This window comes from Bombina bombina, chromosome 7 (genome assembly GCF_027579735.1).
Source record: "Bombina bombina isolate aBomBom1 chromosome 7, aBomBom1.pri, whole genome shotgun sequence".
Classification (NCBI taxonomy): domain Eukaryota; kingdom Metazoa; phylum Chordata; class Amphibia; order Anura; family Bombinatoridae; genus Bombina; species Bombina bombina.
In genome coordinates, this window is record NC_069505.1 from 51,274,952 (window position 1) to 51,289,066 (window position 14,115).

General features: G+C 37.2%; 1 protein-coding gene across 1 annotated transcript in view; it reads right to left on the bottom strand.

Moving 5' to 3' along the window:
- The window catches only part of LOC128636210 (mucin-5AC-like), a 146,802-nt gene that overhangs the window by 32,282 nt on the left and 100,405 nt on the right, over positions 1-14,115 (bottom strand). Inside the window, exon 30 of the mRNA XM_053689254.1 lies at positions 11,435-11,730. Coding sequence (XP_053545229.1) covers positions 11,435-11,730 — 296 coding nt within the window. The remainder of the gene's footprint in view (positions 1-11,434; positions 11,731-14,115) is intronic.

Below are 14,115 nucleotides of genomic sequence, written 5' to 3' on the forward strand. Positions count from 1 at the left end.
TAATCTGCTGCCCTTAACACTGCCGACCCCTATATTATATTTATTAACCCCTAATCTGCCGCCCCCAACGTCGCCGCCACCTACCTACAATTATTAACCCCTAATCTGCCTACTGGACCTCACCGCTACTCTAATAAATGTATTAACCCCTAAAGCTAAGTCTAACCCTAACCCTAACACCCCCCTCAGTTAAATATAATTTTTATCTAACGAAATAAAATAAATCTTATTAAATAAATTAATCCTATTTAAAGCTAAATACTTACCTGTAAAATAAACCCTAATATAGCTACAATATAAATAATAATTATATTGTAGCTATTTTAGGATTAATATTTATTTTACAGGCAACTTTGTATTTATTTTAACCAGGTACAATAGCTATTAAATAGTTAATAACTATTTAATAGCTACCTAGTTAAAATAATTACAAAATTACCTGTAAAATAAATCCTCACCTAAGTTACAATTAAACCTAACACTACACTATTAATAAATAAATTAAATAAACTACCTACAATTACCTACAATTATATCAACTAAACTAAATTACAAAAAAAAAAAGATTACAAGAATTTTAAACTAATTACATCTACTCTAAGCCCCCTAAAAAAATAACAAAGCCCCCCAAAATAAAAAAATGCCCTACCCTATTCTAAAATAAAAATTGTAAAGCTCCTTTACCTTACCAGCCCTTAAAAGGGCCTTTTGCGGGGCATGCCCCAAAGAATTCTGCTCTTTTGCCTGTAAAAAAACATACAATACCCCCCCAACATTACAACCCACCACCCACATACCCCTAATCTAACCCAAACCCCCCTTAAATAAACCTAACACTACCCCCTGAAGATCTTCCTAACTTGAGTCGTCTTCACTCAGCCGAGCCGAATTCTTCATCCAATCCGGGCGATGTCTTCATCCAAGCGGGGGCTGAAGAGGTCCATCATCCGGCTGAAGTCTTCTTCCAAGCGGGGGCTGAAGAGGTCCATCATCCGGCTGAAGTCTTCTATCAAGCGGCATCTTCAATCTTCTTTCTTCCGGCTCCATCTTCATCCCGCCGACGCAGAACATCCTTCCTCCACGACGAACTCCCGACGAATGAAGGTTCCTTTAAGGGACGTCATCCAGGATGGCATCCCTCGAATTCCGATTGGCTGATAGGATTCTATCAGCCAATCGGAATTAAGGTAGGAAAATTCTGATTGGCTGATTGAATCAGCCAATCAGATTCAAGTTCAATCCGATTGGCTGATTGGATCAGCCAATCAGATTGAGCTCGCATTCTATTGGCTGATCGGAACAGCCAATAGAATGCGAGCTCAATCTGATTGGCTGATTGGATCAGCCAATCGAATTGAACTTGAATCTGATTGGCTGATTCCATCAGCCAATCAGATTATTCCTACCTTAATTCCGATTGGCTGATAGAATCCTATCAGCCAATCGGAATTTGAGGGACGCCATCTTGGATGACGTCCCTTAAAGGAACCTTCATTCGTCGGGAGTTCGTCGTGGAGGAAGGATGTTCCGCGTCGGCGCGATGAAGATGTAGCCGGAAGAAAGAAGATTGAAGATGCCGCTTGATAGAAGACTTCAGCCGGATGGAAGACCTCTTCAGCCCCCGCTTGGATGAAGACTTCAGCCGGATGATGGACCTCTTCAGCCTCCGCTTGGATGAAGACTTCAGCCGGATGATGGACCTCTTCAGCCCCCACTTGGATGAAGACATCGCCGGGATTGGATGAAGAATTCGGCTCTGCTGAGTGAAGACGACTCAAGGTAGTAAGATCTTCAGGGGGGTAGTGTTAGGTTTATTTAAGGGGGGTTTGGGTTAGAGTAGGGGTGTGTGGGTGGTGGGTTCTAATGTTGGGGGGGTTGTATTTTTATTTTATAGGCAAAAGAGCTGTTTTCTTTGGGGCATGCCCCGCAAAAGGCCCTTTTAAGGGCTGGTAAGGTAATAGAGCTGGTATCTTTTAAATGTAGAATAGGGTAGGGATTTTTTTTATTTTGGGGGGCTTTGTTATTTTATTAGGGGGCTTAGATTAGGTGTAATTAGCTTAAAATTGTTGTAATATTTTTATAATGTTTGTAAATTATTTTTTTATTTTTTGTAACTTAGTTCGTTTTTTATTTTTTGTACTTTAGTTAGTGTATTTATTTGTATTTATTTGTAGGTATTTGTATTTAATTTATTTAATTTATTTAATGATAGTGTAGTGTTAGGTTTAATTGTAACTTAGATTAGGATTTATTTTACAGGTAATTTTGTATTTCTTTTAGCTAGTTAGTTATTAAATAGTTAATAACTATTTAATAGCTATTGTACCTAGTTAAAATAAATACAAAGTTGCCTGTAAAATAAATATTAATCCTAAAATAGCTACAATATAATTATTATTTATATTGTAGCTATATTAGGGTTTATTTTACAGGTAAGTATTTAGCTTTAAATAGGATTAATTTATTTAATAAGATTTATTTTATTTCGTTAGATAAAAATTATATTTAATTTAGGGGGGTGTTAGGGTTAGACTTAGCTTTAGGGGTTAATACATTTATTAGAGTAGCGGCGAGGTCCGGTCTGCAGATTAGGGGTTAATAATTGTAGGTAGGTAGCGGCGACGTGGGGGGGGGCAGATTAGGGGTTAATAAATATTATGTAGGTGTTGGCGGTGTTAAGGGCAGCAGATTAGGGGTACATAGGGATAATGTAGGTGGCGGCAGTGTGCGGTCGGCAGATTAGGGGTTAAAAAAATTTAATAGAGTGGCGGCGATGTGGGGGGGCCTTGGTTTAGGGGTACATAGGTAGTTTATGGGTGTTAGTGTACTTTAGAGCACAGTAGTTAAGAGCTTTATGAACCGGCGTTAGCCCAGAAAGCTCTTAACTCCTGACTTTTTTCTGCGGCTGGAGTCTTGTCGTTAGAGTTCTAACGCTCACTTCAGCCAAGACTCTAAATACCAGCGTTAGAAAGATCCCATTGAAAAGATAGGATACACAATTGGCGTAGGGGGATCTGCGGTATGGAGAAGTCGCGGCTGGAAAGTGAGCGTTAGACCCTTTCATGACTGACTCTAAATACCAGCGGGCGGTAAAAACCAGCGTTAGGACCCCCAAACGCTGGTTTTGATGGCTAACGCAGAACTCTAAATCTAGGTGAGTGTTTGCTACCTGGTGAATACAATTATACACTGAATAATTAAGAGAGAAAGAATTGCACCAAAATAAGATGCAGTTCAAAGACCAGGATACCAAGCAAAACACTAGAATAAAATACCAAAATATGTCAAAATTATATGCAATTTATTATAACATACTTTCATATAATACACAATCCATCAAAAATTAAATTAATGACTCTGTAAGACATGAAAAAAACAGAGAATATACTAACACACACACACAAGGGACAAACAAACAGATCACATGGGCCCCACTAGCAGTTCTGAACTAAAACTAAGCCGGCAAAAAACATAAAATAATAGAAAAAACAAGTGTTCATGATGACCAGTCCATCCATATAGTGATGAAATGAATTGAGTATGAAAAGACTGCAATCGCATGCAGTATAAAAGAAAATGAATTTATAATGATGAAAAGGATCAACCTGTGATTTCAATAATGCAGATGAAATGTAGATGAATGGTTAGGACACTTGATGAAGATGAAATCAAATGACTTAGGTAAAGTTACAGGCATGCAAAGTCACGCAGCAACCAGTATATCAGGCTTATGATGATGATGGCGATGTGTGGGGGATATGAAAAGTAAAGTAAAAGTTTGTAACAGGGGCGAGTGTATATGGATGTGATCCAGTATGGTAATAAAGACAGTTCATTTAACACTCAAAGCCTCTGGTATTGATCACTCATGCGATCCTCCAGGATTACTTACGACCGCACCACACAGCCAACCACCAACTCTCTGACCGGCAGAGATGACGAGACATTCCACTGGTATATGCTGCTCCACTGATGTAAAATGGGGGAATCCCACAGATCACAAGCGCTGCTCACCCCTGTTGCGCATTTCCCTCCCAATCCGCAGCTAGGAGCTTCTTCCGGCCGGGTATCAGATTTAGCTTTAGTTCAGAACTGCTAGTGGGGCCCATGTGATCTGTTTGTTTGTCCCTTGTGTGTGTGTTTGTATGTTCTCTGTTTTTTTCATGTCTTACAGAGTCATTAAAGTGAATGTAAAGTTTTTGGTTTTTGCAGCCTGTATTCTATTCCTCATCTAATATATAGTATGATCGCAACTTTTTTTTTTTTTTTTATAAATATATTATAGTTATAAATACACTTTATATTTACATTCCCGGCCGTTCCTAGCTCCGCCCTCCATGTATTTCCGGATAATGCCTTTATTACTTCAAATGTGCGTTCCCGATTGCCGGACCAATTGCGCATGCGCACCATTCCCCATACAATCGATTTGCGCCTGCGTGACACAAAAAATGTTATGCCTAAAGCACAGGCGTCAATCGTCGCATTCAATGACTAGCTATCAATGATAGTATTCAATGCCGGCGATGCTGAAATTTGCGCTGGTTTGGTATCCTATATACTAGCGTAACCTAGAAGTTACGCTCGTATATTTCTGCCGTCGCCCGTAGTTTTTTGGGCCATAGGCAGGTATACCAAACCAGCGCAGTTTGGTATCCAATATACAGCGTAAGGATTTACGTGGCGAAAATGGAGAAATCTTACTCCATTTTCACCTTGCCACAAAAAGCAGCCGTAGTAAGCCTTACGCTGTCTATTGGAGCCTCGTAACTCCCTAAACTAGCTACAAAATAAACCTAACACCTAACGCATGCGCAATGTCTATCTACCTGTGAACTGCGATCCCCCGCCTCAATCCCTTATAAAGTATTTAACCCCTAAACCGACGCTCCCGGACCCCGCTGCCATCTACATTAACTACCCCCTAATGTGATCCCCCTACACCGTCGCCAACAATATTAAACTACCCCCTAAATTGAGCCCCTTACACCACCGACATCTACCTTACCTACCCACTAAAGTGAGCCCCTTACACCGCCGACATCTACCTTACCTACCCCCTAATGTGAGCTCCTACCCCACCGCCATCTATTTTAAAATTATTAACCCCTAATTTAATCACCCTACCCCGCCGCCACCTATATTAAATTAATTAACCCCTAATCTAATCCCCCTACCACGCCGCCACCTATATTAAATTATTTAACCCCTAAAATACTAAACTATCCCTACCACTAAACCCAAGTCTAACCCTACAAATAGCCCTGAAAAGGGCTTTTTGCGTGGCATTACCCCAAAGTAAACTGCTCTATTGCCAGCCCATAAAAGGGCTTTTCGCGGGGCATGCCCCAAAGAATTCAGCTCTTTTACCAGCCCTTAAAAGGGCTTTTGGTGGGGCTTTGTCACAAAGTAAACTGCTCTTTTGCATCTAATCTAAATCCCCCTACACTGGCCCTACCTATAATAAATGTATTACCCCCTAATCTAATCCCCCTACACCGGCCCTACCTATAATAAATGTATTAACCCCTAATTTAATCCCCCTACACCGCCGCCAGCTATATTAACTATATTAACCCTAATTATATTAGGGTTAATATAGTTATTATAATTAGGGTTAATATAGTTAATATATATAATATATTAGGGTTAATATAGTTAATATCGTTATTATATTATCTAAATATTAAGTATAATAACCCTATCTAACTCTAACATCCCTAACTAAACTCTTATTAAAATAAATATAATATAAATATTATTAATGAAAATATTCCTATTTAAATCTAAATACTTACCTATAAAATAAACCCTAAGATAGCTACAATGTAATTAATAATTACATTGTAGCTATTTTAGGGTTTATATTTATTTTACAGGTAACTTGGTATTTATTTTAACTAGGTACAATAGCTATTAAATAGTTAATAACTATTTAATAGCTACCTAGTTAAAATAATTACCAATTTACCAGTAAAATAAATCCTAAACTAAGTTACAAATACACCTACACTATCAATAAATTAAATAAACTACAAATATCTAAACTAAAATACAATAAAATAATCTAAAATAAATTACAAAAACAAACAAACACTAATTTACAAAAAATAATAAAAAATATTACAAGATTTTTAAGCTAATTACACCTATTCTAAGCCCCCTAATAAAATAATAAAGCCCCCCAAAATAAAAAAATTTCCCTGCCCTATTCTAAATTAAAAAAGTTCAAAGCTCTTTTACCTTACCAGCCCTTAAAAGGGCTTTTTGCGGGGCATGCCCCACAGAATTCAGCTCTTTTGCCTGTAAAGATAAACACAATACCACCCCCCAACATTACAACCCACCACCCACATACCCCTATTCTAAACCCACCCAAACCCCCCTTAAATAAACCTAACACTACCCCCCTGAAGATCTCCCTACCTTGTATTCACCCAGCCGAGCAGAACTCTTCATCCGATCCGGGCGATGTCTTCAATCAAGCTGCAGAGAAGAAGTCTTCCATCCGGTGATGTCTTCAAGCAAAGCGGCATCTTCAATCTTCTTTCTTCGCTCCTCCACCGCGGAGCATCCATCCGGCACGAAGACTGAACGAGGAATGAGGTACCTTTAAATGACGTCATCCAAGATGGCGTCCGTCGAATTCCGATTGGCTGATAGGATTCTATCAGCCAATCGGAATTAAGGTAGAAAAATCTGATTGGTTGATTGAATCAGCCAATCAGATTCAAGTTCAATCCGATTGGCTGACGTCATTTAAAGGTACCTCATTCCTCGTTCAGTCTTCGTGCCGGATGGATGCTCCGCAGCGGAGGAGCGAAGAAAGAAGATTGAAGATGCCGCTTTGCTTGAAGACATCACCGGATGGAAGACTTCTTCTCTGCAGCTTGATTGAAGACATCGCCCGGATCGGATGAAGAGTTCTGCTCGGCTGGGTGAATACAAGGTAGGGAGATCTTCAGGGGGGTAGTGTTAGGTTTATTTAAGGGGGGTTTGGGTGGGTTTAGAATAGGGGTATGTGGGTGGTGGGTTGTAATATTGGGGGGTGGTATTGTGTTTATCTTTACAGGCAAAAGAGCTGAATTCTTTGGGACATGCCCCGCAAAAAGCCCTTTTAAGGGCTGGTAAGGTAAAAGAGCTTTGAACTTTTTTAATTTAGAATAGGGCAGGGAAATTTTTTTATTTTAGGGGGCTTTATTATTTTATTAGGGGGCTTAGAATAGGTGTAATTAGCTTAAAAATCTTGTAATATTTTTTATTATTTTTTGTAAATTAGTGTTTGTTTGTTTTTGTAATTTATTTTAGATTATTTTATTGTATTTTAGTTTAGATATTTGTAGTTTATTTAATTTATTGATAGTGTAGGTGTATTTGTAACTTAGTTTAGGATTTATTTTACTGGTAAATTGGTAATTATTTTAACTAGGTAGCTATTAAATAGTTATTAACTATTTAATAGCTATTGTACCTAGTTAAAATAAATACCAAGTTACCTGTAAAATAAATATAAACCCTAAAATAGCTACAATGTAATTATTAATTACATTGTAGCTATCTTAGGGTTTATTTTATAGGTAAGTATTTAGATTTAAATAGGAATATTTTCATTAATAATATTTATATTATATTTATTTTAATAAGAGTTTAGTTAGGGATGTTAGAGTTAGATAGGGTTATTATACTTAATATTTAGATAATATAATAACGATATTAACTATATTAACCCTAATATAATTAGGGTTAATATAGTTAATATATATAATATAATAACTGTATTAACCCTAATATAATTAGGGTAAATATAGTTAATATAGCTGGCGGCGGTGTAGGGGGATTAAATTAGGGGTTAATACATTTATTATAGGTAGGGCCGGTGTAGGGGGATTTAGATTAGATGCAAAAGAGCAGTTTACTTTGTGACAAAGCCCCACCAAAAGCCCTTTTAAGGGCTGGTAAAAGAGCTGAATTCTTTGGGGCATGCCCCGCGAAAAGCCCTTTTAAGGGCTGGCAATAGAGCAGTTTACTTTGGGGTAATGCCACGCAAAAAGCCCTTTTCAGGGCTATTTGTAGGGTTAGACTTGGGTTTAGTGGTAGGGATAGTTTAGTATTTTAGGGGTTAAATAATTTAATATAGGTGGCGGCGTGGTAGGGGGATTAGATTAGGGGTTAATTAATTTAATATAGGTGGCGGCGGGGTAGGGGGATTAAATTAGGGGTTAATAATTTTAAAATAGATGGCGGTGGGGTAGGAGCTCACATTAGGGGGTAGGTAAGGTAGATGTCGGCGGTGTAAGGGGCTCACTTTAGTGGGTAGGTAAGGTAGATGTCGGTGGTGTAAGGGGCTCAATTTAGGGGGTAGTTTAATATTGTTGGCGACGGTGTAGGGGGATCACATTAGGGGGTAGTTAATATAGATGGCAGCGGGGTCCGGGAGCGGCGGTTTAGGGGTTAAATACTTTATTAGGGATTGCGGCGGGGGATCGCGGTTGACAGGTAGATAGACATTGCGCATGCGTTAGGTGTTAGGTTTATTTTGTAGCTAGTTTAGGGAGTTACGAGGCTCCAATAGACAGCGTAAGGCTTACTACGGCTGCTTTTTGTGGCGAGGTGAAAATGGAGTAAGATTTCTCCATTTTCGCCACGTAAGTCCTTACGCTGTATATTGGATACCAAACTGCGCTGGTTTGGTATACCTGCCTATGGCCCAAAAAACTATGGGCGACGGCAGAAATATACGAGCGTAACTTCTAGGTTACGCTCGTATATAGAATACCAAACCAGCGCAAATTTCAGCGTCGCCGGCATTGAATACTATCATTGATAGCTAGTCATTGAATGCAACGATTGACGCCTGCGCTTTAGGAATAACATTTTTTGTGTCACGCAGGCGCAAATCGATTGTATGGGGAATGGTGCGCATGCGCAATTGGTCCGGCAATCGGGAACGCACATTTGAAGTAATAAAGGCATTATCCGGAAATACATGGAGGGCGGAGCTAGGAACGGCCGGGAATGTAAATATAAAATGTATTTATAACTATAATATATATATAAAAATAAAAAAAAGTTGCGATCATACTATATATTAGATGAGGAATAGAATACAGGCTGCAAAAACCAAAAACTTTACATTCACTTTAATGACTCTGTAAGACATGAAAAAAACAGAGAACATATAAACACACACACAAGGGACAAACAAACAGATCACATGGGCCCCACTAGCAGTTCTGAACTAAAGCTAAACCTGATACCCGGCCGGAAGAAGCTCCTAGCTGCGGATTGGGAGGGAAATGCGCAACAGGGGTGAGCAGCGCTTGTGATCTGTGGGATTCCCCCATTTTACATCAGTGGAGCAGCATATACCAGTGGGACTGTCTCGTCATCTCTGCCGGTCAGAGAGTTGGTGGTTGGCTGTGTGGTGCGGTCGTAAGTAATCCTGGAGGATCGCATGAGTGATCAATACCAGAGGCTTTGAGTGTTAAATGAACTGTCTTTATTACCATACTGGATCACATCCATATACACTCGCCCCTGTTACAAACTTTTACTTTACTTTTCATATCCCCCACACATCGCCATCATCATCATAAGCCTGATATACTGGTTGCTGCGTGACTTTGCATGCCTGTAACTTTACCTAAGTCATTTGATTTCATCTTCATCAACTGTACTAACCATTCATCTACATTTCATCTGCATTATTGAAATCACAGGTTGATCCTTTTCATCATTATAAATTCATTTTCTTTTATACTGCATGCGATTGCAGTCTTTTCATACTCAATTCATTTCATCACTATATGGATGGACTGGTCATCATGAACACTTGTTTTTTCTATTATTTTATGTTTTTTGCCGGCTTAGTTTTAGTTCAGAACTGCTAGTTGGGCCCATGTGATCTGTTTGTTTGTCCCTTGTGTGTGTGTTAGTATGTTCTCTGGTTTTTTCATGTCTTACAGAGTCATTAATTTAATTTTTGATGGATTGTGTATTATATGAAAGTATGTTATAATAAATTGCATATCATTTTGACATATTTTGGTATTTTATTCTAATGTTTTGCTTGGTATCCTGGTCTTTGAACTGCATCTTATTTTGGTGCAATTCTTTCTCTCTTAATTATTCAGTGTATAAACAACATTTAAGCTATAAAGAGTGATTACTCTGTCTATATTGCACCCGGTAAGTGTCTGGCTTTTAAAATACGAGCGCCCAAACGCTCAGTACATGAGTAGATCATATAATATCAAACATTCCATAGTACAGATGATGATGGTAGTTCCAGGTTACATAGTAGCCATATAGATTGTTTCAGCAGTACCAATTCAAAGAGAACATACAACATTATATTACAAATTGGGATCAATAAGTTAAAATATTATGAACTGTACATCATCAGCAAATAAGTACAAAAGCACGTATAATAGTGTATCAGTGATCTAAACCAAGTATAGAAATAGTATTATTCCAAAACATACCAGAGCGATTGTAATTGTATATTTGAACCACAATAAGCATATATATTACAGTGATGAGCTAACTGTTCTTTATAAAAATAAATTCACAATATACAATAGTACATACCAGTACCTGTCAGCTTGGGGAATTGTACGTTTAGCTACAGATAGGAATTGATATAAATACCAATTTCCCCTAGTGTGATATTTATAGTTCTATACCACACCCAGAGTGTCTGTGTCGTTTTTAATTGTGTGTCACCCTTATTTTAAGCTTGATAGTCAATAAAAGTTATATTTTAGAAACCTAGCACCGTATCCATTGCCCACCAGTCTGGGCCCAGAGTGCTCTATGTGCATACTTTCTAGTAGATATTCGCAAATCTCTAGCAACACTCTACTTTGTGTTCAATTTATATTCTATGCACCAGCACCATTCCCTTTGGTTAATATTGGTAATCAGTGGAAACACCACATAAAATCTCACTATTTAAAATAAAATGGAAAAGCCCTTGTAGTGCCATTGTTATTGTGTTGTACCATATATCTATGTGCATTCATTTTCGGATGAAACAAAATGAATATCCGAAGAATGCACCAATGAAAATAGTCAGTATTAATTTGTTTATTTTTTTTTTTAAGAAGTTAATACTTGCCTTAGTGCACTCTTCATGGTCTCCAGAGCACATTAAGCTAAGTATTGTAGCTACAGGTGATCTTTTCCCCTGTAGCTTTGAAACATTTATATTCCTTTTAACAAAAACAAATGTAAATATTCAACAAAAATTCAGTTTTCATTTTGTTTTAAACTAAGCAAATACCAAATAGTGCAGCCACCGAGTATTCAGGGAAATTTTCTGGGCTGCACATGTCTATATCTCTCTCTGTATATATAGATGTGTCTGTTTATTATTTTGTGAAACAATATTAGAGCATGAACGTAATCAGAGCCTTATGAAAACAAGACATACCTTTTTGGGAGGAGTTACCGCACTGCACTCATAAGAGGGAGTGCTGGTATAGTTGGTTCTTGATGTGGACGTTCTTGTTGTAGATGTTTTTGTACTCTTCTCTATTGTTGAGATACTTGTCTTTGTAGAGATGACAGTAACGGTGCTAGGAGTGACTGTTTTTGCTGTTTTGGTGCTGCTTGCAATGGTCGTAGACCTATGGCATTCTTCAGTGTACCTCTCCACTTGGCAACTCTCATTGCATCGTGCATAGAAACACCAACCAGCATTATCAGTTGTGTTGTACAAAACCTTTCCTGTTAGAGCAATGTATAGATTTATTTAATTTTTAAATATTAGATTTAAATATAGAGATTTAAACTATAGGAAGATAAATACATTATGGACATTATGGAACCCAATTGGTGGAATCACAGATATGGAAGACTATGCCTATTAAAAATATTATTTATGATTATAATACCAATACATTTTCACTTTCAGTAGCGTATAAAAAGGTAATGTGGGGATAGGATAATTATTTAAAGATTAGTCTAAGATACTTCAGTGTAATGTGACGAAGATAAGAGAGAACATAGCATGAAACTTCTAAAGAGGTCCCCTTAGCTCTGATTTGAGGGAATCTCATTTCCGGTTGTTAAAAGGGACTATTTAGCATCGCTCATTGGAAGAAAGATGTATCAAATTATTGCCCTAAGTGTAATATATTGAACTTAGATTGAATACATTATAGTTGGGAATGTCCTTACTGTACAATTCTTGAGTAAGGTAGCGTATTTAATCGCAAAGATTCTTAAAAATAATTTTACATTCACACTTGCTAACATCATGCTGTTCCAAACCAGATGCTGGCCAAATACATTTAAGAATCTGATTATAAATGTTATACGATTGTCAAAAAAATTGACCTTTAAAATATGGATTTCAAATAAACACCCTTTAATAAATAATCAGAGATCCTTGAGTAAAAAGAAAATAATTATAGAACAGTTTGAAGTGATTTAAACAGATGTAAGACCTTGGCCAACTATTTGGATACAACTGAAAATGGGCAAAAACTAGATATTTTGTCAATTATATTATAAACTTACTTTAAGGTATAAGGAGAAGTATAACATTTTATCAGATGATATGTGGGGGGGGGGATTTTCTTATTTTCTGCTTTGCTTTTTTTTTATTGTACTTTAAAATATATCCTGATGTACTGGCTGAGAATATTAAATGAGTATTACATTTATTGATCTTTATTATTAAAGAGACAGTCTAGTCCAAAATAAACTTTCATGATTCAGATAGAGAATGTAATTTTAAACAATTTTCCAGTTTACTTTTATCACCAATTTTGCTTTGTTCTCTTGGTATTCTTAGTTGAAAGCTAAACCTAGGAGGTTCATATGCTAATTTCTAAGCCCTTGAAGGCCACCTCTTCTCTCAGGGCATTTTGGAAGTTTTTCACCACTAGAAGGTGTTAGTTCATGTGTGTCATATAGATATCACTGTGCTCACGTGGAGTTCCAAGGAGCCAGCTCTGATTGGCTAAAATGGATGTCTGTCAAAAGAACTGAAATAAGGGGGCAGTTTGCAGATGCTTAGATACAAGGTAAGCATAGAGGTAAAAAGTGTATTTATATAACTGTGTTGGTTATGCAAAACTAGGGAATGGGTAATAAAGGGATTATCTATCTTTTAAAACAATAAAAATTCTGGTGTAGACTGTCCCTGTAAGTGACTATTGGGGCTTTATTACAAAAATGGATCAAATGTTATGTGCAGCATTTATTTGGGATCTGGCCCCTGAAAAGCTTTTTTGTACTCATTGTGTTATCATATTGCTATGTTATAAAAAAAATTTAATGTGGGATAGTCTTGTAAATATTAAAAAATGCATAGTGCTTATATTAAATTTAAATGGCCTTATTTCCCATCAAAATCAACGTTTCTATGCTTGTAGAATTACCCCCTTTTTCTATATTTCTTAAACATAATGGGCTGGATTATGAGTGGAGCATTATTTTAATTTCACTTTGCGCTTAGCGCAATCAACCAGAGGTCAGACATCTGGTTAATGAAAATAATGTGCCCCAATAGATTAAAGGACAGTTCTTTAATCTAAAATGAAAAGATGAGCATCTTTATTTTTTTTTATTTTTTAATCCGCACTAAGCTGTTTTAAGAGGTTAAAGTGAGGGGATGTGGGGTGTTTGGGGGGGAAAAACGGCACTGAAAGTGCCTTTACATTGAGGGGAATGGGGACTGTGTTTTTACTGTAAATAAATATGTATATGCTGATATACATATATATTTATGTAATAATATGTTTATATACACATATAAACACATAAATATATACAGTATGTATATATTCATATATATTTTTATTTTGCTGCCTAACACTGTTTCTGACGGCATGAGAACAAGGCTCCCGTTGGAGCCTAGGGAAGTGCGCTCTCGTGAGTGCAAGTCTTCCAGGCAATGTGAATGCTAACTTGTAATAATAATAATAACTAATATTTATATAGCGCCTTTCTCCCAGTGGGACTCAAAGCGCTTTTTCAGCTCTAGCTCTTCACCAAATCGGCAGCTGAATAGTAATAGTTGTTATTATTACCCAATTTAATGATACTCATTTTATCAACCTCGGAAGGATGGAGGGCTGAGTTGGCCCTGCCGGGATTTGAACC